General features: G+C 39.4%; 3 protein-coding genes across 8 annotated transcripts; 1 reads left to right on the forward strand and 2 right to left on the reverse strand.

Moving 5' to 3' along the window:
• Positions 1–126: 126 nt before the first annotated feature.
• On the reverse strand, positions 127–17,457 carry ccpg1 (cell cycle progression 1). Of its 5 annotated transcripts, none has more exons than XM_088640917.1 (11): positions 17,306–17,457; positions 14,252–14,322; positions 11,851–11,965; positions 11,346–11,431; positions 10,942–11,149; positions 9,876–9,971; positions 8,073–8,345; positions 6,264–6,385; positions 4,523–4,648; positions 2,344–3,704; positions 127–1,892 (listed from the first exon to the last, which is right to left on the reverse strand). In XM_088640917.1, exons 2-11 carry the CDS (start codon positions 14,309–14,311, stop codon positions 1,703–1,705), a joined length of 2,637 nt encoding a protein of 878 aa, XP_088497043.1. In that variant the 5' UTR covers positions 14,312–14,322; positions 17,306–17,457; the 3' UTR covers positions 127–1,702. The 5 variants fall into 5 exon arrangements, with proteins under 5 accessions (XP_088497043.1, XP_088497044.1, XP_088497042.1 ...); XM_088640918.1 differs by having other exon boundaries at positions 9,876–9,968; positions 17,258–17,427; XM_088640916.1 differs by having other exon boundaries at positions 17,258–17,427.
• Positions 17,458–18,067: 610 nt separating this feature from the next.
• Positions 18,068–18,391, forward strand: LOC148659025 (piercer of microtubule wall 2 protein-like). The gene has a single exon (XM_088641854.1). It carries the CDS (start codon positions 18,068–18,070, stop codon positions 18,389–18,391), a length of 324 nt encoding a protein of 107 aa, XP_088497980.1.
• Positions 18,392–20,035: 1,644 nt separating this feature from the next.
• On the reverse strand, positions 20,036–24,467 carry dnaaf4 (dynein axonemal assembly factor 4). Of its 2 annotated transcripts, none has more exons than XM_088640924.1 (9): positions 24,224–24,467; positions 23,971–24,118; positions 23,428–23,561; positions 22,688–22,889; positions 22,452–22,588; positions 22,099–22,208; positions 21,480–21,633; positions 21,168–21,273; positions 20,036–20,432 (listed from the first exon to the last, which is right to left on the reverse strand). In XM_088640924.1, exons 1-9 carry the CDS (start codon positions 24,344–24,346, stop codon positions 20,323–20,325), a joined length of 1,224 nt encoding a protein of 407 aa, XP_088497050.1. In that variant the 5' UTR covers positions 24,347–24,467; the 3' UTR covers positions 20,036–20,322. The 2 variants fall into 2 exon arrangements, with proteins under 2 accessions (XP_088497050.1, XP_088497049.1); XM_088640923.1 differs by having other exon boundaries at positions 22,452–22,591.
• Positions 24,468–24,673: the final 206 nt, after the last annotated feature.

The raw sequence follows: 24,673 nt of genomic DNA on the forward strand, positions 1-24,673 counted from the left end.
ATCCTGCATGATAGTGTTGTGTAAAATATGTAGTTCATAAACTGCATTACACGCACTTCCTTAAAACATATCATTTTAAGTCAATTACCTTATTCACATATATGCCACAAAAATACAACACCGACAAACCCTTCATCTTTTTATTAGGTCATTTTGTGAAGTGCATTCTATTTCACCAGCATGACAGCAAAGACGGACCAGTTCTGTTCACTTAAGGAGCTTACTAAAACTACACTTGGAATGTTACTGAAAACAAAAATTGCAAAATTTAATCTTTCACAACAGATCACTATACATCAGAGGCAAAAGAATTTCAATTAAGACCCCGCCCCCACCCCAAAATGAACTTTGGTAGTTTAACTCAAGATGTATCTAATGTTTTGAAATACAGCAGCAAATGGCAAAATCAGCCCAATGTGACAAAGTTTTCACGTAATAGTGCAAGTACCTTAAGATCACCCAATCACAGGTAAAATCTTCACTGCATTTTACTTCAGAATAAGCCAGCGTATACTATACTTTTTATTCTCTTTCTTCCTCTTTTATTAATTTAACTGTTTTTGGTCCTAAATAGAGATTAAGGGCTTTAATGCAGTAGATTTTAGTAGATCAATTTAGTAATTGAGGTTTCTGGTGAACAGAAGCTAGCAGGCTGTGCAGCTCACCAGACTTGTTTTACACAGTAAAAAAGAAGCGGCCAGTGACATCGCCTTGTCCCACAAGACCCCTGATCAGATAGGAAATCCATCAAGTGGCCTGTCCCGAGTGTGCGCCTCGCCCCCAATTGTTTTCAGTGCTTCTTTTCCCAACCACCAACCTTCCTTTGAACAGTAGCTATCCGTCACTGATCCCAATTCAGTGAAAATTATTCATCGCCTTCACGGAGGCTGATGATTTCGCATAGGCCTGATCATTTGAAATATCACAGTTGTGATCGTTGCATGCTACTACATCTCTATTTTCCGGAATGGAATAATGGAAAACTTGACGGAGCATCCCATTTAACAGCCCAAAACTATAAAAAAAACCCACTCCAGGCTCAAGTGTGGGGCTGCAGGATGGACATGAGGCGAAGCAGTCAATAGCTGGGATGTTAAGTGAAAAACAGCTTGCCCTTTTTGCAGAATTACAGGTTTAGTGTTATAATTGGGAAACAGAATAAGGTAACAGTGAGTGGAAAGGGATGCCATGTGATTCAAAAACAACCACTGAAAACTAAAAGCCCTACCCATTCCATTAGAAAAAACTAGAAATATGCTATAGCCATTCCCAACACTATAAATAATGAAACTTGTCACCGCAAACCCCACAAGTTTCCTCCCCACGAAGCAAATAAAAGCACATTAAGCTTTAATGTCAATGTACAGATAATCATATTGGAACTTATTTTTTTTTTTGTAAAAGCTATTTTCCTAGTGCGCACAAGTGTCTACTAAAGGAAAGGACAAAGCATCCACCAGCGTAGATCGGATTTAAGAAGGACGTGTTTCACAGCACAGGGAAGCGAGAAACTATTCAGCCAGTATTCCGAGCTGCACTTTTTTTTTGTAAGCTGCGTTTTAAAACACACAAGGTGCTGCAAAATCACACATAAAGTGACTCAATACCTTTCAGTTTTAAAAGACATCCACTTCACATTACAAAACATTGCAATTTAAATATCACCCAAGTTAGCCACTAATAAAACATGAACTAGATGCTTTTAATATTTTGGATCAAAGGGCATTGGACCCAGCTCTATTTTGACATTCGCCATGTGTCTTCCTGAAGCGCGACCAGGTTTGCTCCATTTCCTCTCTCTGTGATGGCGAGAATGAGCTCGCTGGTGCTTCCGTTCTTGTCTGCGATGCCTATCGTCTGTATTTTTTGAATCTGGCCCGTCAAAGGGTCTACTGTAATTTGCAAACAAAAATTCAAAGTCACCTCTCAGCTTTTTAAAGAACCAAGTTATAATCTTCATAATCTGTGAAGAGCATTCAATATGTAGGACTTACAGACATTCAAACCTATTGGCAAAAGACAGAAGAGCATTGCAGACTAAGTGTTGGTACATGCAGTCAGTTAACAAACAACAGATGTTAAGCACTCATAACTACACAGTGCAGAATCGTTATAGCTGCAGTTACTTATCTGCCATAGTTATTTATCACCTTCTGAAAACCGTTTCCGTTTCCATTTCATCAAAATGAAAAGGCAGGGATTTTTAGAATTTTGTACTTTTTGGATATAAATCAGTTTATCATTAATGGCTGATTTCAGACCACATAAGAAAAGGTCAAAAGAATTAACAAACATGCAAACATTATTTTTAAGGCTAAACCTTTATTCTCATCAAGAACTTACCTTGGGCCATACTGTTTTGAATAGGTATCACCAAAGAAGTGTCTGTATACATATTCATCCAAATCTTCAAAAACATCATCACTGTGTTGCTGATATTCATCCATGTCCTCTAGGTATTCCTCCACACCACTGACAAAATCCGTGAACAGCATCTGGTCATGTATGAACACTCCGTTGTGGAAGAAACTGTTGATGAAACTCTCCAACTCCCTCCAGTGGTGGAAGTGATCCACTTCTTTCTTAAGGTAGCTGCGGATCAGCTGAGTGAATTCATCTGCTCGAATGGGATCCAGGGCCTTGTTAAACAAGCTCATCGATTCCTGGTATGCGCAATCAAACACACCAGAGCATCCTTTGGGAATCCTGTGCGATTCCCTTTCCTCTTTATTGCAAGTTTTAGCCCCTGTCTTGCGCATGTTTTGTTTAGCTTGATAGGTATCAGTTGTTGACTTTCTTGGGTGCCTGTGAAATGGCCTCTGGTGTTGATGCTGCCAAGATGCTTGGCCATCATCCTGATCTCTGCGATGGCGTGGGGGCTCATGATACTCATGTTTAACAGGCTTTCCATCCTTCCTTTCTTGATACCTCTTTTCATAGGATTTGTGGGTTTTGTCAAAGGCACGTGTGGCAGAGTCCTTGAAGTGCCTGAAGGTGGACTTCACCGAGTCGGAGAACTTCTTCAAGTTCTCCTTCACCGCTTCTTTGGCTTTCTTTATCTGTTCCTTGTGGTGGTGCACAAATTCCTTCGTGGAGTTTTTCACAGCGTCAAAGGTCTCCTTCACTTTAGTAAAAATGCCTTCTTTGGGCTTCTTGGGTTTGTCGCCTTTGGAATTCTCCTCTCTGGTTTCAACGTACAGCCTCTCCCACAAATCCGAGCGCTGCTGCTCAAAGTTAAGCTTCTTCTCCAGCTCCGTCAGCCTGGCCTGCAGCTCCTCCGTCTCTGGGTCTGCCTCCCCTTCGTCCTTCAATGTGCGGCTCATGCGTTCCAGCTCCTCTTTGAGCTCATCGGTCACCTTTCTCTCCCGGTCCAGCTCCCTCCTGAGCATCTGAGCCTCGGCCATCAGGGTCTCCTTCTGCCTCAGGAAACTGTGGATGCGCTGCTTCTCCTCCTCCAGGTGGTCCTTCAGCCTCTGGTTCTCCGTGATGATAGAGTCCGTTCCTGCTCCCACCTCCTCCAAGCTCCTGACCTGTGCCCTCAGGTTCCTCAGCTCTTCCTGCAAGGTGGACAGAGACTCTTCTTCACGCTCCAGGGAGTTCTTCAAATGCTGGTTCTCATTCACCAGACTTTTCTGACGCGACTCAATCGTATGTCTTTCTTCTGCCGTCTGCTTTAAACGCAATGCAAGGTCTTCTTTCTGAGACTTTGTTAACAAAAAGGAGGAGGTAGAAATAAATGAAATATATCACATATGTCCAAATTGCATCTTTCAGTGTATGGTCCAAGTTTTTCCAATGGTTTAATTGCAAGACAAAAAATGTCATTTCAAATTGAGTTAAAATTCCTTCTTACATTTTAAGTACAATAATACTTACCATTATTTCTAAGCATTCAAAATTACAACAAGGATATTTAACAGTGGACAGGTTACTAGCAACCTTAATATGTTTAAAGTTGATTTTCCATGAAGAGAAATTGAAATTGTACAAACATCAATGGTGTATTTAGTCACAGCACAATCTTTTAAGTAACACCATCAATAACTATTTACAAGACAGCATCCTTAGAGATACACCAGAAAGAGCAGCGATACCTCCAAAGAAGTCTGAGTTTTTAGACTGAGACGTTTGGCTTTGTGTTAATAAACCCTAGATCATTTCTAGGCAAAAACATTTCTAATTTGAAGAAATAGAACAATAGTAAAATTGTTGTACAATGCCTCCCTTGATACCAACTATAATTTAAAACTGGGGAATAACCCACTTGGATTTGTTTTTTCTGTTTGCATTTGGGAAGCTCAGAAGTCTGGCCTGGATCTTTAAATAATCCATAAATAATGAAAAACTCATTATGCCAGATGTACTATGAAGTGTGGTCATTTAGCTTGAACTGCGGTGAGTGGGGGGATTTTATAATACAGGGAGTACAGCAGCATGATTCACAGGACCTCCTGTGTGTTGAGGTCACTAAATACTTAAGATATTAAGATATTTAGGAGAGTTTAGGAATGGCTAGAGTTACCTGTAGCTCAGCCTGTTTCATTCTGAGCTGCTGGTTCTCTTTACTTATAGTATCCATAATCCCTGTCAGGGACAGCACCATGTCTTGCTTTTCCTCTAGGTCTTCTCTCAGATGCTTTACCACTTCCTAGATATGTGGAAAGAGCATCACTTTTTGAGCAAAACCACAGCTTCTTGGCACTGCCCAGAAATGCACAGCTCTGACAGCAGACATTGTGAGATTTTTAAGAAGTTGTGATCAACAGACAAGAACGACTTTGAAAAGATCACGAAAAACTAATAATATGTGGGCATTGAGAAAGGCAAGAATAGAAAGAGGACACAGAAATAAGAATAACAGTATATCTGTGCATGTGTAGGAAACAATCTTGTTGGTTTTAGAGATGATTTGTGTACATTTGGATTGCATAAAAGCAACTGGTGTTTTTACATGAATTTGCAAGATGAAATGAAGATGTTCAAGTAGGGAACTACCTTTCATCATGGAATGAACCATTAACTATTCCAAAGATTATAATAATAATTATAATAATTGCTTACACTTATATAGCGCTTTTCTGGACACTCCACTCAAAGCGCTTTACAGGTAATGGGGACTCCCCTCCACCACCACCAATGTGCAGCATCCACCTGGATGATGCGACGGCAGCCATAGTGCGCCAGAACGCTCACCACACATCAGCTATCAGTGGGGAGGACAGCAGAGTAATGTAGCCAATTCATAGAAGGGGATTATTAGGAGGCCATGATTGGTAAGGGCCAATTGGAAATTTGGCCAGGACACCGGGGTTACACCCCTACTCTTTTCGAGAAGCACCCTGGGATTTTTAATGACCACAGAGAGTCAGGACCTCGGTTTTATGTCTCATCCGAAGGATGATACGGAGACCAATTTGTAATTGTAAAACAGATTGACTATACATGATGAAGTGACTATAGTCACTTTACTAAAAAGCATCCATGCAGAACAGTAAACAGTTTTTCTGAAACTGGCTGAATGCCTATACATAGTCTAGAAAATTAAACTCTGGAAATAAAGCCAAAAAGATAAGGCTTTTGTCCAACTTTTCTAAATTTTGCTCTGAATGCCTTGAGCTATTTGAAATTGTAGCAGCACTTGATGCTATTTCTTAAAGAACTCGACAAAACTATTTTCACTGGTCCGCACAACAGTTTATTACCTGATCAAAATGTAGGAATTCATTTTTTTTTGGCCAAAAAGTCACAGACCAAGACAACCAATTGCAACAGGTCTAGCATTTTTAACTACACCACAAGCTGCTGAAACCTTTTCAGAGTGAACTACACCAGAAAAGGCTGCAAATGTAAAACCAATAAACACTAAAAGACTGAAACAAAAGTTCACCTTAAAGTACACGAGAAACCAAATGTCAACCACACGAATAAGACAGAGTTGGGAAAATCAAAGAACACCTTTGTTTTCTTAAATGGAAGCTTCGGAGGCAGGCCAGTGAGGCAGAAAGAGGAAATATGTGGCTGAGCTAAGCTGAGCTGCTGGCAGTCAAATACAGATGCTCACACACACACTTCTAGAGTCTGACAAAGATCAGTTTTGTTAAACGTCCTGTATTAAATATTATAATCTTTCAAACATTTAGCTGCTTTTATATACAATTAATTGAATTATGAAAACAAAAGGCACCAATAAATAAATGACTGAAGGCAGCTTTGAAAAAAAAACTATTGGAAAGAGAGAGTTCAGGCCCGGGCAGAATACCCACCTTACTCTCTACAATGGCATCCTGCTCCTTCTGACACAGATACAGATCATCTCGCACATCGTTCAGTTCATTCTCATGGAGCCTTTCAACCAGTTTCTGCCTTTCTTGGATTTGCACTGTCCCTAAAAGCAAAACATGCCACAAAGTGAATTGATGTTCACAGCTTGATTACACAAACTAATTAAAAAAAAAGATTTTACAAAAAAGCACAGCATTCCAAGATTTCTCAGGTGTTGTCTGCTCAATTGCAATTGCTCACATCCACCAATATTGTATCCCTTGTCAAAAACCATCTCTATCGTTCTTGACAGGACCCAGCACAATGACCAACAGCTACACAACCCTGCAATCACACACAGCCTGCAGCCCAAAACATTTCACAGAGGGCAATGGAATAACTCGATTTAAAATCACACTCCATTACTAAGTATGAGAGCAGATTATAAAATCACTTGTGTAAAAATAATCACTGATGAAGAAATGAGGAAAGGGTTACAATATCTAAAACAAGAACGTGAAAAATCCAGCTACTAAGCTGGCCATTGGTTAACTCTTAGACGCCAGATGCATGAGTTCACACACAAGAGAAAATAAAAATGCACCCAGACACAGCGACTGTTCAGCTTAACAGATTCATTAACATGCACTGTGCCAGCTACCACAGAGTTCCGAGATTCACAGCACTGAAACACAGCTCTAACAGTACATGCAAGGCTTGTTTCCTTAATCTGTTTGACTCGTTAAAAGGGAGACTTTCACAGAAATTGACAGCTCAAAGTCCGTCTCCACAATTACCACCAGCGGGCCGCATGGCTTTCTGCTCCTGGCAGATAACGAGCATTCTAGAGGATAAAACAGCATGATCCTCAGCTATCACTGAGTCTCTATGGGAGAAAAGAAATTGGCTTGTCATGTCTTTAACCCATTTCTTACTCCAGAGCAAACATATTTAAAAAATGACTAGATCTGTATGTCAAGGAAAAGTGGGCTCACACTCTCGTGCTGGGGAATAAAGAGTTCTGGCAATTCAAGTATGCAAACTACTGTAAAGAGGGGCTTTCTCATGCATTTCAAACAAAATCAAAGCACAAACACAAAACTGAGATCATGTCTCAAACAGCCTGTGATATCACATTCATCTTACTTATCCATCAAAGGCTTTGAGCAGTGTTCTGCTTTCACTGCCTCATACCTTCAAATATACCTGTAAAGCAAAAGCAGTAAAATGTTCTGAAGAGACATCATTAATTTATAATTAGATATCTGACAGTTCCCTCCCCATAAATGAAATAATCTCATCTACTGGCACAAAGGACCATTCTACCAAGTTACAATTACATGGTTTTCATAGTTGTTTTCCTTATTTACTACCCAACTGAATATGAACCAAAGTACCATTTGTCACTTGTCACTTTGGCAGACAAAAATCAAATAAATAAGCCAAATGCTAAGTGCTTTGGATGCAGACCATTTAGAACTGACAACATCATTACAGCTTTGCCAGATTTACACAGCTTTCCACAGAAAAAGGGCTGGCAATCAACTTTTATCCAATGAATGCCTAAAGATGTCAAATCAAATACCTTTTAGGTTGTTTGTTAGCCTATACGGTTTCACCTTTCCTTCAAATAAACCTTTTGTGTATTTTGTTCAGAACGTATTTCATTTTGACTGATTATCAGTCACCGTTTCGGGTACTGGAGCAGTTTGTGCTGTCACAGCGGTAGCGGCTCGGCTGTGAAGGGCAGTATTGCCAGCCTGTGTTCAGTCCAGGCTGCTCTGTGGGCTCTCAAGCGGAGTGCCACTCACCGTAGAAGTGCCCGAAGCCCATGCTGATGGCGATGACCAGTGCCAGCAGGATGCACTTGTTGAGGGTGCCGCTGACGTGGCCCTGAGGGGTCACCACTGCCGCCGCCGCCTGCGGTTCCTGTTCCTGCTCCCCGGCTCCTCCGGCCGGCCCCTCCTCCGCCCCCGAGGCCGGCGCCGTGCTTCTCCTCACCCGGCGCTTCCTCAAGACCGGACTGGGCCGCTCGTGCGACTCGTCGCTGCTCGAGTCGTCCACCCGGGGCTCAGCCGGAAACACTGGAACGCAAAACACGGCCACAATCCGACGCAAGAAAAATCAAGGGAGACCAGCTTGAGAGCGACTTCCCGTCGAGTGACCTGACCCAGGAGGCCTGCAGAGGCCTGGTTCAACACTCTCACGCTCAATACACAAGCGTGCACCAACAAAAGTAAAATAAAACAGAATGAATCGATAAATCGGACTGTGGCTCTCAATTATTACATTCCTGGAAGGTAAAATCGTGTCCCATGGACCGATCAAACAAAATGCCTTGCAGGTATTGCAAGAGAGCCTTTTTATTATTTTCCCCTTTATTACAAATAGGGAGCTCACTGAGACATTGAGGCTGACTGAGAGACCTAGATGAAGTATTAAAACCAAGCACACTTGCCAAGTTCCATGATAAAAGGATGTTATTTTTAGCACTAGATCCCCTGACTTTTCCTGAAGAAAAACATGTGTCATGCAAGCATTGCTTCAGCACACAGATCTGTAATAGACACCACCAGCGACAACATTTACGAAATGACTGAGTCTTTTAATGCAGTCGGTTTCAAAACTTCTGTTTCCAGCAGTATCTCTAGAGAAGAAAAGGGTACTAAGTATTATTTTAATCTTTCAAGAGTTTATAATCCTGGACTAATTTGATATTTAGTGTTTGAATGCAACTCCACGTTTAGAACTTTGAATTCATAAAACTATACACTTATAAACAACACTGTTCCCAGAAGCCAGATCAAAATAGTCAAAAGTTTACAAGTTAGAAATACAATACTTGAAATGAAATGTAAATCTTAGTCATTCCTAAAGTCCTGCTTTTGGCTGTAATGATTTCAAACATGCAGCAGGCAAAATGATTAGATAAATATCCAAGGAAACAATAAAATAATGCAGCCTCCTTATTTAAAAAATAAGGGGGTAGGCAGAGTCATCTTTTCGAAGAGCTGCATGAATTTATTGCATCAGTATCAATGAGCATTTTAAATAATTCATGAGCTGAAGACTTGATAGCACATTAAAAAGTTTTTTTAGTAAAACTATTTTGGAATAGCTCTGAAAGTGGGGAAAAAAACTTCCAGTAAAGAAATGTGTTAAGGAATATAGGATATAGGAAAAGCAATATCTAGTAGTCAAGAGCTTCCTGGTGAGTACCACATTTAAATATTTAAACAAGTTCACTAAACACAGGCTTCAAGCCAGGTGAAAATATAAAAACTTAAAGTAAGGATCTTTGTGACATTCAAGAATATCTGTACCTCAAAACCTACAGGATTAGATACCCACCACAGTAATTGGCAAAATAGTATACCGGTTTTCTCTCTGCTGCTTACACACATGCTGCAAAGCTCTGCAGTCAGCCCAGCCAACAGCTAAAGCCTGCCACGGCTTGCGCACAGTAGTTCAAAAATAAACTGCCTTTAAAAGGGTGTCAGTTTGTTTACAGGTCACCACACAGGATTAGCACTGACAGAAGCCTGTCAGGAGCACTGCAAACACAGCCTATGTTGAGTGAGAGAAGCGCACTAGACCATGTTCAGTCTGACCACCTGGAAGAGAGTGGCTGCCAGACAGACACCCTGTCAGACGACTCCTCAAGTCCCTCAAACTCTCCGGAAGTTTCCAGAAGCTTGTCAATGAACCTGCTTTCATATATAAAACAAAGGAAACATCTTCTGACTCTTACTCCAAGTGATTACTATTATAATGGTCCACTTAATTTAAATCATAAAACACATTTTGTATCATTTGTTTCCCCTATAAAACTGTATTTAACTGTACAAGCACAAGATACTAAAAATACCCTTTAAAAACACAAGCAAAATCAAAATATCTAGTGTTACATCATTCAAATAAAATATTTTTGTGGAACCTAGTATTTCTTTCATCATACAAACAGTAGTAATGTGGCATTTCATATTCAGGAATTGGTTTGTTTCAGTTTTACAGGCAGATGTGACATTAAAATCAACTGAGACTAAGGAGAAAAGAATACAGAAAAAAGCTTTACACTTCACACCTCAAGAGTTTGATTCATTAGCTTGTCTGAAAGAAAATCAAAATGGAAGAAAGGAGGAAAGCCATTGGAGACCCCATGGAGGTGGTGGCTGAGAGGAGAATGCTGACCAAGCTCACAGCCATCATGAACACCTCTCATCTGCTTCATGGGACTGTTACTGGGCAGCTGAGCACTTTTAGCAACAGACTGCTCCTGCTACGGTGTTCAAGGGAACGTTTCCGCAGGTCTTTCCTCCCGGCAGCTGTCAGGGTGTATAACGCTGCCCTAGGCTAGGACTGTTAGCCCTTCATTTGCTCATCTATGGACAGCATGTTTGCTCCATTGTACTTTTTGGACAATCTGTCTGTATAAACCTATGCACATTTCACACATATTTTATTGTTTTTACAGTGACTATGATCATCACATTTTGCACACACCTATGTATTTATTTTTATTTTTAATTTATTTATTTTTATATTTATTTTGTTGTCTTTTGTTTTATGACTGTTCTGAGGTTTGTTTTTGTTTGTCTTGGGCTGGACTGCTGTAACACATCAATTTCCCTTCGGGATTAATAAAGTCTTATCTTTCTATCTATCTATTGGGGTGCTTACGCGTCTCTGGAGCTCTGAAGGAATACTGGCTGCTGGAGGAGGTGCCCAAATACAGCTCCTCGCTGGCCCCCGTCTCCTGCTCTTCACTGCCCCTGTCCTCCCAGACCCCGAGTTCTGCCGCCCTTGACGGCTCCAGGGTCACGATGTCGGAGTGATCACTGGAAGACCCAAACGTCACCTGTTCCTCTGTGGCCCGCTCTTGTCCTACCTGAGGAGGAGGAAAGCATAAAACACGTTTAATACACCAAACAGCCCACAAAAGCAATTTTTTGTTTCTTCTTGTGGTGGGGGGGGGGGGGAATAGAAATGTAAGCTAGGAAGGGGACAGGTCCCAAAAGTCTTTTCTTTACCTCTAAGCTCACCAAAAACAAACTCTAAAGGAATTCTGAGAAATTTTAATTTACCTCAGAAACAGCCAGTGTCTCTTGTAACGTATCCTCTTTTAAGGTGTCTTCAAGAGATGTCTCAGCCCTCTCTTCACTGCTCTTGGCTATAAAACATTGATTTGAAAACGGAGAAGAAATGTGGACGCGAGTCAGATTTGCTTTCCTACTGACTGCATGCCTAACTGCCACCTAGCCACAGAGAAATGAGACACGGTTTGGTGTTTGTTAACTGGCAAAGACACTGTAGAAGAACAAGTAAGCACAAGAGAAAATCTGTAATTCTGCACAGGGTTCATGACTCCAGGAATAGAAAGAAGCTGCATTTGTTTGATATTTTAATAAGACCTCCTTTAGAAATCAGTGACTGATGCACAGGTTAAACAATAAAGAAAAGGACAGTAACAGCAGTGAAATAATACAATCTGCAGATCCCATTACAACATAATAATTATTATTGATACCATAATAGTACTCAATTATTGGCATAACTGAGTAATCAATAAAGAGGCTTCAGAAAACCTACCCCTTTGGACTGATGGCACATCCTGCAGTTCCTCCTCTAAAGCAGGCAGGTTCTCTGGGACGTCCAAACTATCTCCTCCTCCGTTCTCAGGGCCAAGCGTTTCAATGTCAGAGCCCTTAACAGTGCCGGGGGAAAAAAAAGAGACATAGTCAGAGATCCTTAATCTCATCTGAACCACAAGAAATAAAAAAATGAGACCAAACCATTAGCCCATGCACCCATCACAAAATAAAAACCCGTTAATAGACATTTGCGTTATGCGTTTGCCAGGGGCCTCTCATATCTACGCAATGGTTACCTGTCATCAAATCTAGTGCTATAAACCAGTGGGATAAAAACCTACTCATCAGATACAACAACCTGAACCCCATGCAAACAGAGACTGTAGAACAGGTACGAACCAATGTGCTTGGCCATGTCTGTTTTTCCACAATCTGCTCTTTTTCCTAGTCCTCGAATCAAGGTGGTTTATTTTCCAAAATTCCCAGATGACACAAAACCACAAAATATTTTGATGCACTATCTTATTAATAATAGCTGGACACCAGCACTTCCTCTCAAGGTAGTCTGTAAGGACACTAGTGGTTAAGACGTAACTTGAGGTCATGGTCCATGCACCAGTCACATTAACAATGGCCTGTATCTGATGGAACATTTTTAAAATAGGTGAAGATTTTGTTAATGCACTTCATGGCTTTCGATCAGCCCAAAACAAAGTTCACCAAAGATGACTCCTTCATTTGAAATATGAAGGTCGGAGGCTCAGAATTTCAGCTCTTTTGACTTGTTAGCATCATACCCGAAACACAAGGAAGTAGTCTGGAGTCACGCAGGGCTTTATCACCTATCCAGTGCTACAACAGAAAACAAAACATCTAAGGTCTGGTCATTACAAGAGGTACTATCTTTCGATGACAGCTAGTGCAATGTATAGAAACTAGCCTACAAATTAATCAATACCTACGTGAAGGGAGGGGCAATTTTATTGTATTTATTTTCAAATTTAAAAACATGGTTAACAATAAGTCTAGTGTTTAATCTTACAGGAATTACCACTTACTGTACAGCAAACTACTACTTCTAATGAGCCAAAACTATCAAATTAATTGAGATAAAAGGACAAAAAAAAAAAATTTGTTCTTTCCAGATTTTACACTGCTTCTTTCAATTCAAAAACTGCATCCCAAAAAAATAAAATTAAATAAGCCAAAGGAACAACTCCCATTAAAAATAAAAAGTGGGGAAAAATATAAGTAGGGAAAAGGGATTATAGCCCACAATGCAACCTGAAAACATTTTACTCAGACAAAGTAAAAGGAAAAGCCCACCAGCTTATCAAACCCAACTGGCAGAAGGACAATTCTTCATGTGGATGAACATGACTTGCAACTTATTTTCACAACAGATACACAGCACCCATGATGGATTCCTGCTGACAGACGTTTGTTAATAACTTTAACTAAAAAATTGTAAAGATATGCTTGTAGGCCCCATTATTAAAAATGAATAATTTATGAATGAACTATTAAAATTAACATTGTATGATAATACAATTAATGGATAACAAATTACTGGAAATTGCATTTAGGCTATTTAATAGTTAATTATTCCATTATAAAAATGGAAATGTCACTGCTTTCCCAAGCTCAATTACCTTTCCTTGTGAAAATGATGGAAAGACACACAGGACATATGGATCAGTTATCTTGTAAATATTAAAAGTAGAAAGTAAAGTCAAGATGAATTAGCTAAGTAAACATTATTTTAAAAATGACCATTTTAGCTATCCAATAGACAGTTTTAAAAGGTGCAGTTATACACATTAAAACATACTAGATTACGCTGAAGAAATAATCCACCAAAATAAAACATTCATCTGCTATGAAGGTAAAAAGCTTCTGGAGAATGTTATATAACAAACATATATAATATGCTATACTATATATACACCAAAAAACATGCACCTAAGAACTGTATTACATAAATCATAGAAATGTATCAATTAACATACCAAAATCTAAATTGAAAAGCACATTATATTTTTTACATATTTTAAAAATAATTGAGCAAGTAAAAAATGCCTAAGCACAAAAAAGTAATTTTGGAGAACCTGATCAGTCATAGCCATGGAAACAATTTCCCAAAAATGACCACCTGGGATTACAGACAAGGTCTTTCTTGCAGAACATATTATTATAATAATGTGCCTTCCCCAAACACACTCAGAACTGGCAAAAAAAAAAATGTGTGGCTTGAACTGTGTTTTAGCAGACAAACCTTTCCAGCTCACCAATTCTAGTTTCTACAACAATAAGTGGTCAAGTATGATTCTATCCCTCAGAACCACAAGTTTATTGTTCAGCTGTCAAAACGTACAAAAGCAGGTCACAAGCAAACGTACCTCATTGCTTATGATAGTCCATCCACAAGAGGACTCCGTGTCACTCGAGTTCTCTGACATCCTCCTCTCTGCTGCAGATACAACACAAATACAGTATTCAGTTTAATAACATACCAGCATATGACAAAACACATCTATTTGAAGATTTCTGATTTTACAGGCCATTGTGGTTTATGTCTACAAAGTGCTGAGGTTATAATATTTCCTACTGATGAGAAACAGCGATCACAGATATTGGGTATGGATATTGGGTTTCCTCTAAATAGGTCCCTGAATCAAGAAGACAGAATCAAAGTGTGCTAGATTCAGAAATGAATGTATTGGCACATAAAATACAAAAGTCCATACTGGCACTAAAAGTTGATACCTCATTGTCTAAAACACTGCACTGCTAGACTCATGATTACTACAAAAGTGATTATTTAGCTGACTTTACTCTACAGGCTAATTAAACTACATCTAATATGTAATCCGTCAAAATACATATCATTAACAATTAATACATGGAAATGATTAAAACTGTGACGATTAAAAATGCCTTACATTTTATAGTAGATTTCATCACAAAGGATTTCAAAGTCTTTCAAGTACAGGACGGGACAAACTTCGTTTCAGGGACAAACCCTGAAGTGCAGGGCGACATGATTCTGTAGCCCCAGTTATGCAGTAAATCCTCTAGAGAGGCTACACACTGCTTCACCCATCCACTCCCCAACTCTTGAATAGTCCCTCTTAGGATACTTAATGACCAAGGTTTACCATCTCTTTCAAGGGAAGGCTGTCCTATAACCCAGTGTCACTGGTCACGATACTAAGCGATTGATTTTAAAATGGTGTTCCAGAGGGCAAAGCACCACCTCCAATCCCACAACACCACTTATTACAGCAGCCTCCTTTTCCGACTTTAAGTGATCTCCCAGCCCAGTACTGACTAAGCCCAGCTTCTCAGCTCTGACACTATCAGTCTACAACGTGGGTCATGCTGGTGCTATATTACACACCAGCTGAAAAGAAAAAAAAAAACATATGTTATTAAACTTTGAAGACTTTAAATGTTAGCTAGCACCTGTTCCAGTCTATAGACCATCAGCATTGGTGAAACAAGTTCCCACCTTTTACATTATGAACATCTAACATGAACTCAGTGAGTCTGATGCAGTTAATAGTTAATGGTTAATAATAGTTAATGGTGACTCATAGAGTTTCTACATTCTCTAACCCTGAAGTGCCTCTCAGAGTGGTTTGAAGAATGGATGATGAAAGGGTGAGAAATTTTCTTGATAAGGATTACTTCACTTGTGAACCAATAGCAAGCTTTCACATCAGCCAGAACAAAAGAAAAGGAAAACAGATCAAGAAACGCATTTTTTTTATGAATACATTGTAAAGGAAAGACACTGCTTTTGGTACATATTAGCAGCAGGCTTGCACTAAGCACATTTATAAGCAGATTGCACATTTGTTTATCTTTTATGTGCTTTGAAGCTAAGGTAGAAAAATGAACAAAAAATTAACAAAACAACTGCTTTTTCTCTTAACTCATCCTGCTGCAGTATGATTGCTGCACTTCTGTAAGCGCATTGCATAAGGTTTGGACGAAACAGAGAAAGCGATTTCATTGCAAAGCAATACAAAATATTACAGGACAAGGTACTTAAAGAAACGACACAAATTTCATACAAATAAGAAAATGTATTTTTTACTCCAATCAAAAATGGATGGAGTCCAGTTTCTTAAAAGACAAACTAAACGGGTCTCTGATTAATAAAAATAACAACAGAGCTCTCTACAACAATACAACAATGAGTCTTTGATTTACAAAGGGGGGAAGCTGTGGAGTGTAATTCACTGTAACTCTTCTAAACTATAAACGTATTTGTCCTAGAAGAAAAAAAAAACTCCAACGGCTGGTTCCTCTGTAACATCTCTGCAGAGGTTTCTTACGTCTAACAAATGCAAGGAGGAAATAAATTAACCGTTTTGAAAACGACAAGGACAATTATTGAAGCTGGCAAACGGAATTTGTGAAAGCGGTGTAAAACTTTCTTCAAGGCAATCCTTTTTTGAAGAGGCAAAATACTGCGAATCAAAATAATTAATGCTTAGAAGAAAACAAGTGATAACTGTATCTGCCTCAGAGATGTTTAAACAGTTAGCTATTGTAGGTTGGTGTTGGAAATATTTCCGTTTACAGTATGCATGACCTGTGTTTGCATACGTTTCAGTCAAGCAATCATTAGACACGTCTCTCACTGTACATTAGGTCGTGTTTCTCGTCAAAATTGGCCTTATGCATGATTCATCCACTAACGCTATAAATTTATAAACTATAAATTTGTACCACGAAAGAGGTGCAAACGTTACTTTCCCTTTGAACCAAACGCAGCACAGTACAATACGACCTACACACTGGCAGCTAACTTTAAACTCCACCAACACTTATTTCTCTCTTTGCACAGCCATAGAAATCAACGTTTGCGACTTTTCAGGCGAAAGTAATAAGGCGGTCAGGCTACAGTATATGTTTTATCCCGGCATCGCACGCCAGATAAATCATTTGCGATGCCACAGGCAACTTAAAGGACCACAATAAACAAACAACAGAGCACTGCCAGATCCGAGATTTGGGCAGTTTCCATGCAGTCATGTGTCCTTGCTGCCAGTTGCAACACCGGACTCTCCACTCGTACTTCGGGGCTGCAGAAATCTGCACGGCGCCCCGGGCTGCTTTGGCCTAAGCCAACGCGAACAATAACCAGTGACAGGTCTAATACTTAAACTCCCGTAACGCAGCAGTGGCTACAGCACTGCATCAGAGCGGCGTTGACACTACCAGAATCCGTGCCTTCTCATTCCTGACAGCTCATAACTGACATCAGATTTTACAATGACATCATCACAGCATTTTCTCAGAAGAGACCTAAAAGTAAATGCATGTAATTTGACAAACCCAGAACGACAATAAAAGACAAGACTTCGTTTTCACAGCATTGCACCTGCGTTTACCTTCGGGTTTATTCTCTGCGATCTAAATTCGTATGACGAATTCGGTACCTGGCAGCTATGATTTCTACCGCAAAACAGCCTGCCGTCTCTAAGCATACGACTTTCTGTTGTTCAGCTCGCAACTGCGCCTCACAATATCATCATCAACAACATCAACCTCTTTTTAACATCCAAATAAAGCCCGGAGCTACCGAACTGGAGAATGGGAATTGTAGTTTATATTTGAGACGTATTATGTTCGAAATGTGATGTTTCCAAATTTTCGAACTACTACTCCCGTGATCCAAAGGGGCGAATTCACTTTATAGAGCGTGTACGAGAGTCACGTGTTTCCAATACCAAGTGACTTAAAGAGCGTCCAATCAGATGGCGTTGCTAGGGTTCAGTAACCATAACAAAGTGCAGGCTGTGGCATTGGTAAATCAGCCAAAATTGCTTTTAAATTGGGACCGGAGTGGGATCGAGTAAGATGTCGCGACTATTTCTCAGTGGCAAAGCGGTTTAGAATTAAATTGATATTACCAAAACATAAAGTCAAATGTATATTTGCTTGCTAAATAAAACTAAGCAAAACTTTTAAGTGAATTTTGCTAGCTAATTACCGAGTAAACCTGGGTTTTAATAATGATAAAGAATAATATGGCGAACTATGTATTAGGCACCTTATTGTCCAAAAGATTTTCATTTAGCCGTTTCTCGCAATTTCATCTAACTAAAACGTTTTTGTTTTCCAAGGAGAAGAATCGCAAAGCACAACAGAAGAAAGACAAGAAGACGATAAGATCCGATTAAGACCTTAAAATCACTAAGATGTCGGAGGCTGAAGGGTCTATTTCGGAATCGCCGGATTTACCTCCCTGCGTGAATCCTGGTAACCCGGTGTTTTCTTGCATGATGAAATCTGGCCCCTCTTCAGCGTCGGCGACAACTCGGAATCCCCTCTACAGAACTTCTTCCAGCGACTACGGCGTCATACCTCCTACGTTTGAAACAGCCCCTTGTTCCTACCACCCGGTGTCACAGAAATTCTCCAAGCTCTTAGGAAGCGGTGGGATGTACCGCAACACCTCCTTCAACACCTGTATCGACAGATCAAGGGTTTGCGACAACCCCAATTTACAGAATACTCTTTGAGCAACTGTAGAGTGTTTTTTTTTCCTTTATATGTGAGTTTTACCTTAAAAATATCCAGTAATCTGATTCTAAATTGATCTTAATTGACACATAACATGAAGAGTATTCGTAACTGTTCTTTTGAATTATGTAGACTGCATAATACCATTATAGAGGCTACAAATGGCATTGCAAAAGCCTTCATAACCCTATATCACATAACTAACTTTATATTTCAAAAGTCAAAACAGATACGTGCTGACAACGTGATTAAGTAATTGTTGTTATACGTTGTAGGTTTAAAGATATAGTTCCTAAGTACTGTAACTGTTATATGTTTAGGAGAAATGAATATGAAGGATTTGGAATATTTTACAACAATAAAACAATGTTATGTAGCCCCTAAAAAGACATTATGATAGCTTTATGCAGGAGACTTGCAGGCCATGCAATGAAGCTTGTGTGACAGCTGCTGTAAGAACCTGGTTTTGGTTACAGTTTTACATTGTAGAACTATATTCGAAACATACCCATTGAGAAAGCTCATTTCTGTCATTCAAAAATTGTGTTAAAGTAAACTACTGGAACAATTATATTCCAGAACATTTTATTCTAATAGCATGTGAAGATAAATTAAAAGGTGTGTTTGTGTGCGCTATTCAGTTTTACTGAGGAGGATGAGGTGAATGATTTTGTTAAGCGTTTTGTAGATTATGCAGGTGCAAACACACTAGACATGAAATATTATTGCCATTTGTTACATCAGCATGGATGAAGACAATGGAATGTTTGTGCGGAGCAGAAAATTGCTTGGAACTCTTGCTCTGTATCAATTCTGATTGTCTTAGCAAGTGTCAGTATGTTGCATTAATATAACATCATAAACTATCCATTCATTTTCTAACCGCTTTATCCAATTAAAGCATCGTGGGGGAGCTGGAGCCTTTCCTGGCAATGGGGGCAAGACAGAATATACCCTGGACAGGACACCAGTTCATCAGAGGACAGACAGACACGCACACACAAACACTTAAGGCCTATTTTTCCTAGAAGCCGATTAACTACCAGTATGTCTTTGGATTGTGGGAGGAAACCAGGGCACTCAGAGGAAACTCACACATACACGGGAAGAACATACAGTACAAACCTCATGCAGATCGCTGTCCTGGTCCAGAATTGGACCCAGGGCCTTGCACTGTGAGACAACAGTGCTGACCATTGCTGCACTGTGCCACCCATAATGAAATAAAAGCTCAAAACATTCCATTGCACACATGGAGACCTTGGCTGTAGGCATTACTCAAATATACAAAGTAAATACATCTCTGTTTGGACCTTTTATGTTTTTCTAATGTTTTCTAACTTTTTTGTTTCTAACTCTTGCTTGTGTGTGTGGGGAGGGGTTCTTGCTGAAAATGATGTTTATTAAGAACTATTTACTTCTAAGAAAATATTTTTTGACGTTTTCAAACACAGTTTGAATTCTCCACTTTGTTAACACCCTGTATACATCATTGTAATAGTGTACAATCACTCTTTGAATTGATCAAAGACCTTCAAAGATTTGGCAGCATTAATGGAAAATAGAGAGAAAGATATGTATTTAGAGCAACCGAAAAAGTCCAGCTGGCATGCAGAACTAAAAAAGCTTCAGAATCATGAGTGGAGTCTTTAGTATTATTTTTATTTCAATGTAATTTTTAAGAGTATTTATCTGAAAAGAAAATGCTTATGTTCCAAACTGAAAAGACATTTTCTAATTCTCTTCACTTCACCAATACTCAGTATCAAAACAACTATAGAAATGACCAGTAGTTAATACTGACTGAATCGGCTGAGATGCAACAAAGAAAATGGACAAAGGTTTTACATCTCAATTTACTTTTCTCAGGATCTTAACAAAGATTAACATTTTTTAGAATGACAGTTGAAAAAATTGCACATCGCAATTTTCAGATGTCAGTCACACTTCCTTGAATGATCTGTCGGATCCTTTCTGCGTCTGCATTTATAGCATTGTTGAGAGGGTCAATCTTCAGAGCAGCTTGATAATCCTGAAGCCCTGTCAGAATATTTTCACATTTTTAGAGCATGAACTTGTCAAATCATTAAACTCACAAAGGAGATCTGTGCTGACATGTCACATAAGCTTTACTCCACCAGGTGTCAGGGTAATACAGTGGAATGAGGGAAGAAATAACGTTTTTACTGTACAAAAATAACACTCCTAACCCCATTCTGATTCCAACAACTGTTCCATCTCAAGATCTTAAAGAAATATTAGAATTTTAATGACTGATGGAAGAATAAAATAATAATTCCCTTTTATTATTAATGTGCTGAACATTAGAGGAAATACAGTAAAGTACACTGCTCAATACAATCTCTTTAACTTCAATTTGGTGATTTTTTTTCTCAGTCCTGAGGGAAATAATGTTTCCCAGAGGGAAGAAAAGGTTATGATTTTAAGCTTTCTCTGGTTACCAAAGCATAAGCTGCTGATCAGGAGCAGGTTTAACATGTGGCTGGTGAGTTGAAGCTTGCAGCTGCTCCAGACACACGGGAGTCATTAAACCTAGTGATGACTAAAGCCTGGCAATAATTATAAAGATAAAAAAGGCCATGCTAAATGCTTTAACAGTCAGAGCACATTCCCAGTCCCGGTATCTCTCAGTAATTTAGTTTTTTCGTACAGGTGACAACAGAGTGAAATTTCTGAAATAGAAAGCTGCCAAAGAGATGTAAAACAAAATTATTGTCTAACAAAAAAGATATATGGTGTTCATTTAATAGATACCTTCAGTGTATAATTCAAGTTCACAGAAGGCCGTGCCACGTCTCACATGAGCTTTCACTCTAGCATCTGCATTGTCAGCAACAGCTGGTGTCAAGAGCTCAAGTGCCTGTGGAAACATTTTTTTTACTTTCTCTTGGATACATTCTTGGAGTGTAAAAAAGTGCTTAGTTCATCTTTTTAAAACTGCTCTTAACTACAGTCTTCCTTACAAACATATCTCTCTCTCCAGCCTACTACAGGGATTTAAAACATTTTTAGTGACAATAAGGTGAAAATCGACACTTGTTTAAACATTAAAGTGGAAGAGCTGACCTGAGAAGAGTCTTCTACGGCCTTGTGCAGATTTTTCAGTTTGAGGTGACAGGCAGCACGGTTTAAATATAAAGCTGGAATCTTATTGTTCAGAGAAATTGCAAGGTTATATGCATTGACAGCAGCAAGATAATTCCCGGTGGCAAACAATTTACTGAAAAATAAGATGAAAAAATATTGTTACTATAAATGATTATAATTATCCATCCATTTTCTAACTGTTTCTTCCAATTCAGTGTCGCAGGGGAGCCAGAGCCTATCCTGGCAAACAACAGGTTCAAGGCAAGAAATACCCTGGATGAGAGGCCATCCAGAGACAGAGCAGACACAAACGCAGATACACACAATTTGGCAACGTTCCCAGAGGCTAATTAACCTACTGGTATGTTTTTGGACTGTGAGAGGAAACCTAAGCACCCAGAGGAAACCCATGCAACAAGGGGGAGAGCATACAAACTCCACACAGATAGAACCCTAGGTTTTAAACCCAGGGCCCCAGTGCTGCAAGACAGCAATGGTAACCATTGTGCCGCTGTTCCCCCCTTATTAAAATTATAAATATTATAAATTACTATATCACATTTAGAAACTGTGTAGATTTCCAAAGGGTCTCACATACTTCCCCTTCTCCTTCAACCAGTCTGGATTCCTTTCTTCCTCCTTAAGGTCTTTCAGTTCTGGCACTTCAGCATTCATGGCTCTCCTGGCATCAGCTTGCTTTTTCAGCCACTGTTTTCCATAAAAACTGAGTAAATGATGCCTTGTTTTGTAAAAGCTATTACCATTTTAAATGGAAGCTATCAACAAGTATTTAAAAAGAAAAAGAAAGCAGCACCCAGAAAAAAACAACACCGTTTTTACAGGGTAGTGAACACAGTCAACCACATTTTTTTCAAATTAGTAAAATGCCTAGCGAAACTTTCATTTTTGTGGCCACTTTTGTGGCATTAAGTCAGTTTTCCAAACACTCACCGCTTCTTCCTCAGCAACACGTGATTCCCGCAGAGCTGTGGGAAACACACGGGGTGTGAAGTGGATTCGGATGCTACCAGTGGCTCGTGGAGGTCGTACATCTACCTGTTTTTGCTTGTCTGCACTGTTCTGCTGACCTACTTGAAGCAACAACACAATTAGTAATCAATCTCACATTGTGTAGACATATTGGCAGGCCTTGAAGATACAAACTGCTTCATAAAAAAAGAATTTACCAAGTTTAATAGTGTCTCTGCCTCTTGAGGATCCTGAAGCAGGTTTTTGGCTTGTCTTTTTTTGCCTTTCAAGGCCCTGCTGGGCCTCTCTCCACTCTGTCTCTTGCCTCTGCTTCTCTTTCCAAGCTTCAAGCTCCGCTGTAGCTCTCTGGCGTTCAGATTCCTTAATGTTTTCAATTCTATTTCTCTCCTCTTCTTCTAGCTGAAACAGCAAAAGACAGATATGAAGTCCAGGTTTCTGAACCAACCTGCACTCAAGTTAGCATTTTATAGATATTAAACAATTGGAAATATACTAGCTATAGTTATTCCTTCCCAAAATGAAATCATCACTCATTTGAAGGTTTAAGAAATACAGTTAAAATGATCACAAATGGAAAAAAGACGGAGTGTTTTGAGGCTGAATATTTGCATGCTTGAGCTTGTGGCCACCACAGTGGCACAGCTCTTGGGCTGTGGATTCAGTTCCATTCTGGACCTTGAACTTACATGTTCACTTGGATTTCCTCTCAAAGACATCTGGGTTACACTAATTAGTGTCTCTAAATTCTGTGTGTGCTTGTTTCTGTGTGTGTCCCATCCAGGGTGTAGTTGTTCAGGGTGTATCCCTGTGCTTCAGGGATAGGTTCTGGTGAGCTGAGACCCTAACCAGGAGGAAGCGACTTTCTAAAAATGGATGAATTCTTTTTCAGCCTAGTAAACAATCAGACTGGGCTGCTCAGAGAGAAATTAAGTCTCACCTTCATCATTGTCTCAAGGGCGTATTTTCTATCTTCTTGTCTTTTTTCAGCTTTGGTTTTGGTGTCAGCAGCTGCCTTTTTCTGAGCCTTGAGGACAGCACGTTCTCTGATCTCCTGCAGCTTGTCTTTATCAGCTAAGGTAAACATGCAGCTTGTTCAAAATACTTTAGCATTTATCATTTACAAATTGTGTTTCATAAAAATTGTAGTCAGTCACTACTTTTTTGTACTGAAAACCTTTATATACATACGTGTGTGATAAATTACAGTCGTTTTTTTCATAGAATAGGTCCATACAGTATTATAAATATATACAATGTACGCCCGAGTATGTAACCACGTGCTATCAATAATCCACTGCTATATTTGAACGCACAGCAATATATATCAAGAATAGAAACGTAAAGGGTGATAACTTCTTTTAGGAAATTAACCGCAATGCTGCCATTGTCAGATCTGTTACAGCAGCAAGGTTGAATACTGAATTCCGTTTTTATCCAATCACCCCTTCGAACTATATAGATAAAAGCACAGCTACAGTACCGTTCTTGATAGTGAGTTCTTCCCACGGGCCTTCCTGCTGTTTGTGTAAGGTGCAGATGACAACTCCATTTCCAATTTTTGCCACGCTTCTATCATCATCTATCGGTGCAAAAAGCATTGCTTCAAACAAAAAAGGAGGAAAACTGACCTAAAGGAATAGACGAGAGTTTTACAAAATCGAGCATGTTTCATGTATTGATTTAATCACTTCAGCAAACAAAGACACTAACTGTCTCATACTTCTTGTGATTACCTTCAGATAGTCGTCCGTGGAGAATATGTCTACATTTCCGCGCTTAACTCCTTTCAAAGGCACACTTATATAAACCATTGATTCCGTCTGCGTCCACGAATAATCTTTCACAATCAAAGGCATGATTCGTAGACAGAAAATATATTTTAAAAGAACAATTTTAACACAATAACAAAGAACAGTTAGGTTGCTAAAGACGCATTTTCTGTTGCTGGGGAAGGACTTGCTGCTTCCGGTCGCACTCGGCTTGGCTTCCTGCTTTTCTTGTATCGGTGTTTACAGTGTTTCAAACGCAGACAGTACAATTGTTACAGTACATTCTAGCCTTTCAAATTTACGGGGATAAGAGTGTTGTTGTTTTTTTGTTTCGCTGTCGAAGCCGATAACTTTTAATTTAACGCTGAAAAGTTTCTAAAATCTGCATTCTATAAAATTCTACTATTTAATTTA

The sequence above is a fragment of the Lepisosteus platostomus genome, chromosome 7 (assembly GCF_059453375.1).
Source record: "Lepisosteus platostomus isolate fLepPlt1 chromosome 7, fLepPlt1.hap1, whole genome shotgun sequence".
NCBI lineage: Eukaryota > Metazoa > Chordata > Actinopteri > Semionotiformes > Lepisosteidae > Lepisosteus > Lepisosteus platostomus.

Excerpts from the sequence above, each read along its gene's own strand:
- dnaaf4 (XM_088640923.1), bottom strand. The coding sequence starts at position 24,346 with ATGCCTTTGATTGTGAAAGATTATTCGTGGACGCAGACGGAATCAATG. Across the intron at positions 22,209-22,451 it reads GTGTTGCTGAGGAAGAAGCG|TGGCTGAAAAAGCAAGCTGA; the intron begins GTGAGTGTTTGG and ends TATGGAAAACAG. Across the intron at positions 20,433-21,167 it reads ACTTGAATTATACACTGAAG|GGCTTCAGGATTATCAAGCT; the intron begins GTATCTATTAAA and ends ATATTCTGACAG.
- ccpg1 (XM_088640917.1), bottom strand. The coding sequence starts at position 14,311 with ATGTCAGAGAACTCGAGTGACACGGAGTCCTCTTGTGGATGGACTATC. Across the intron at positions 11,966-14,251 it reads GGACTATCATAAGCAATGAG|GGCTCTGACATTGAAACGCT; the intron begins GTACGTTTGCTT and ends GGCACTGTTAAG. Across the intron at positions 9,972-10,941 it reads CTTCAGAGCTCCAGAGACGC|CAGGTTCATTGACAAGCTTC; the intron begins GTAAGCACCCCA and ends TATATATGAAAG.
- LOC148659025 (XM_088641854.1), top strand. The coding sequence starts at position 18,068 with ATGTCGGAGGCTGAAGGGTCTATTTCGGAATCGCCGGATTTACCTCCC.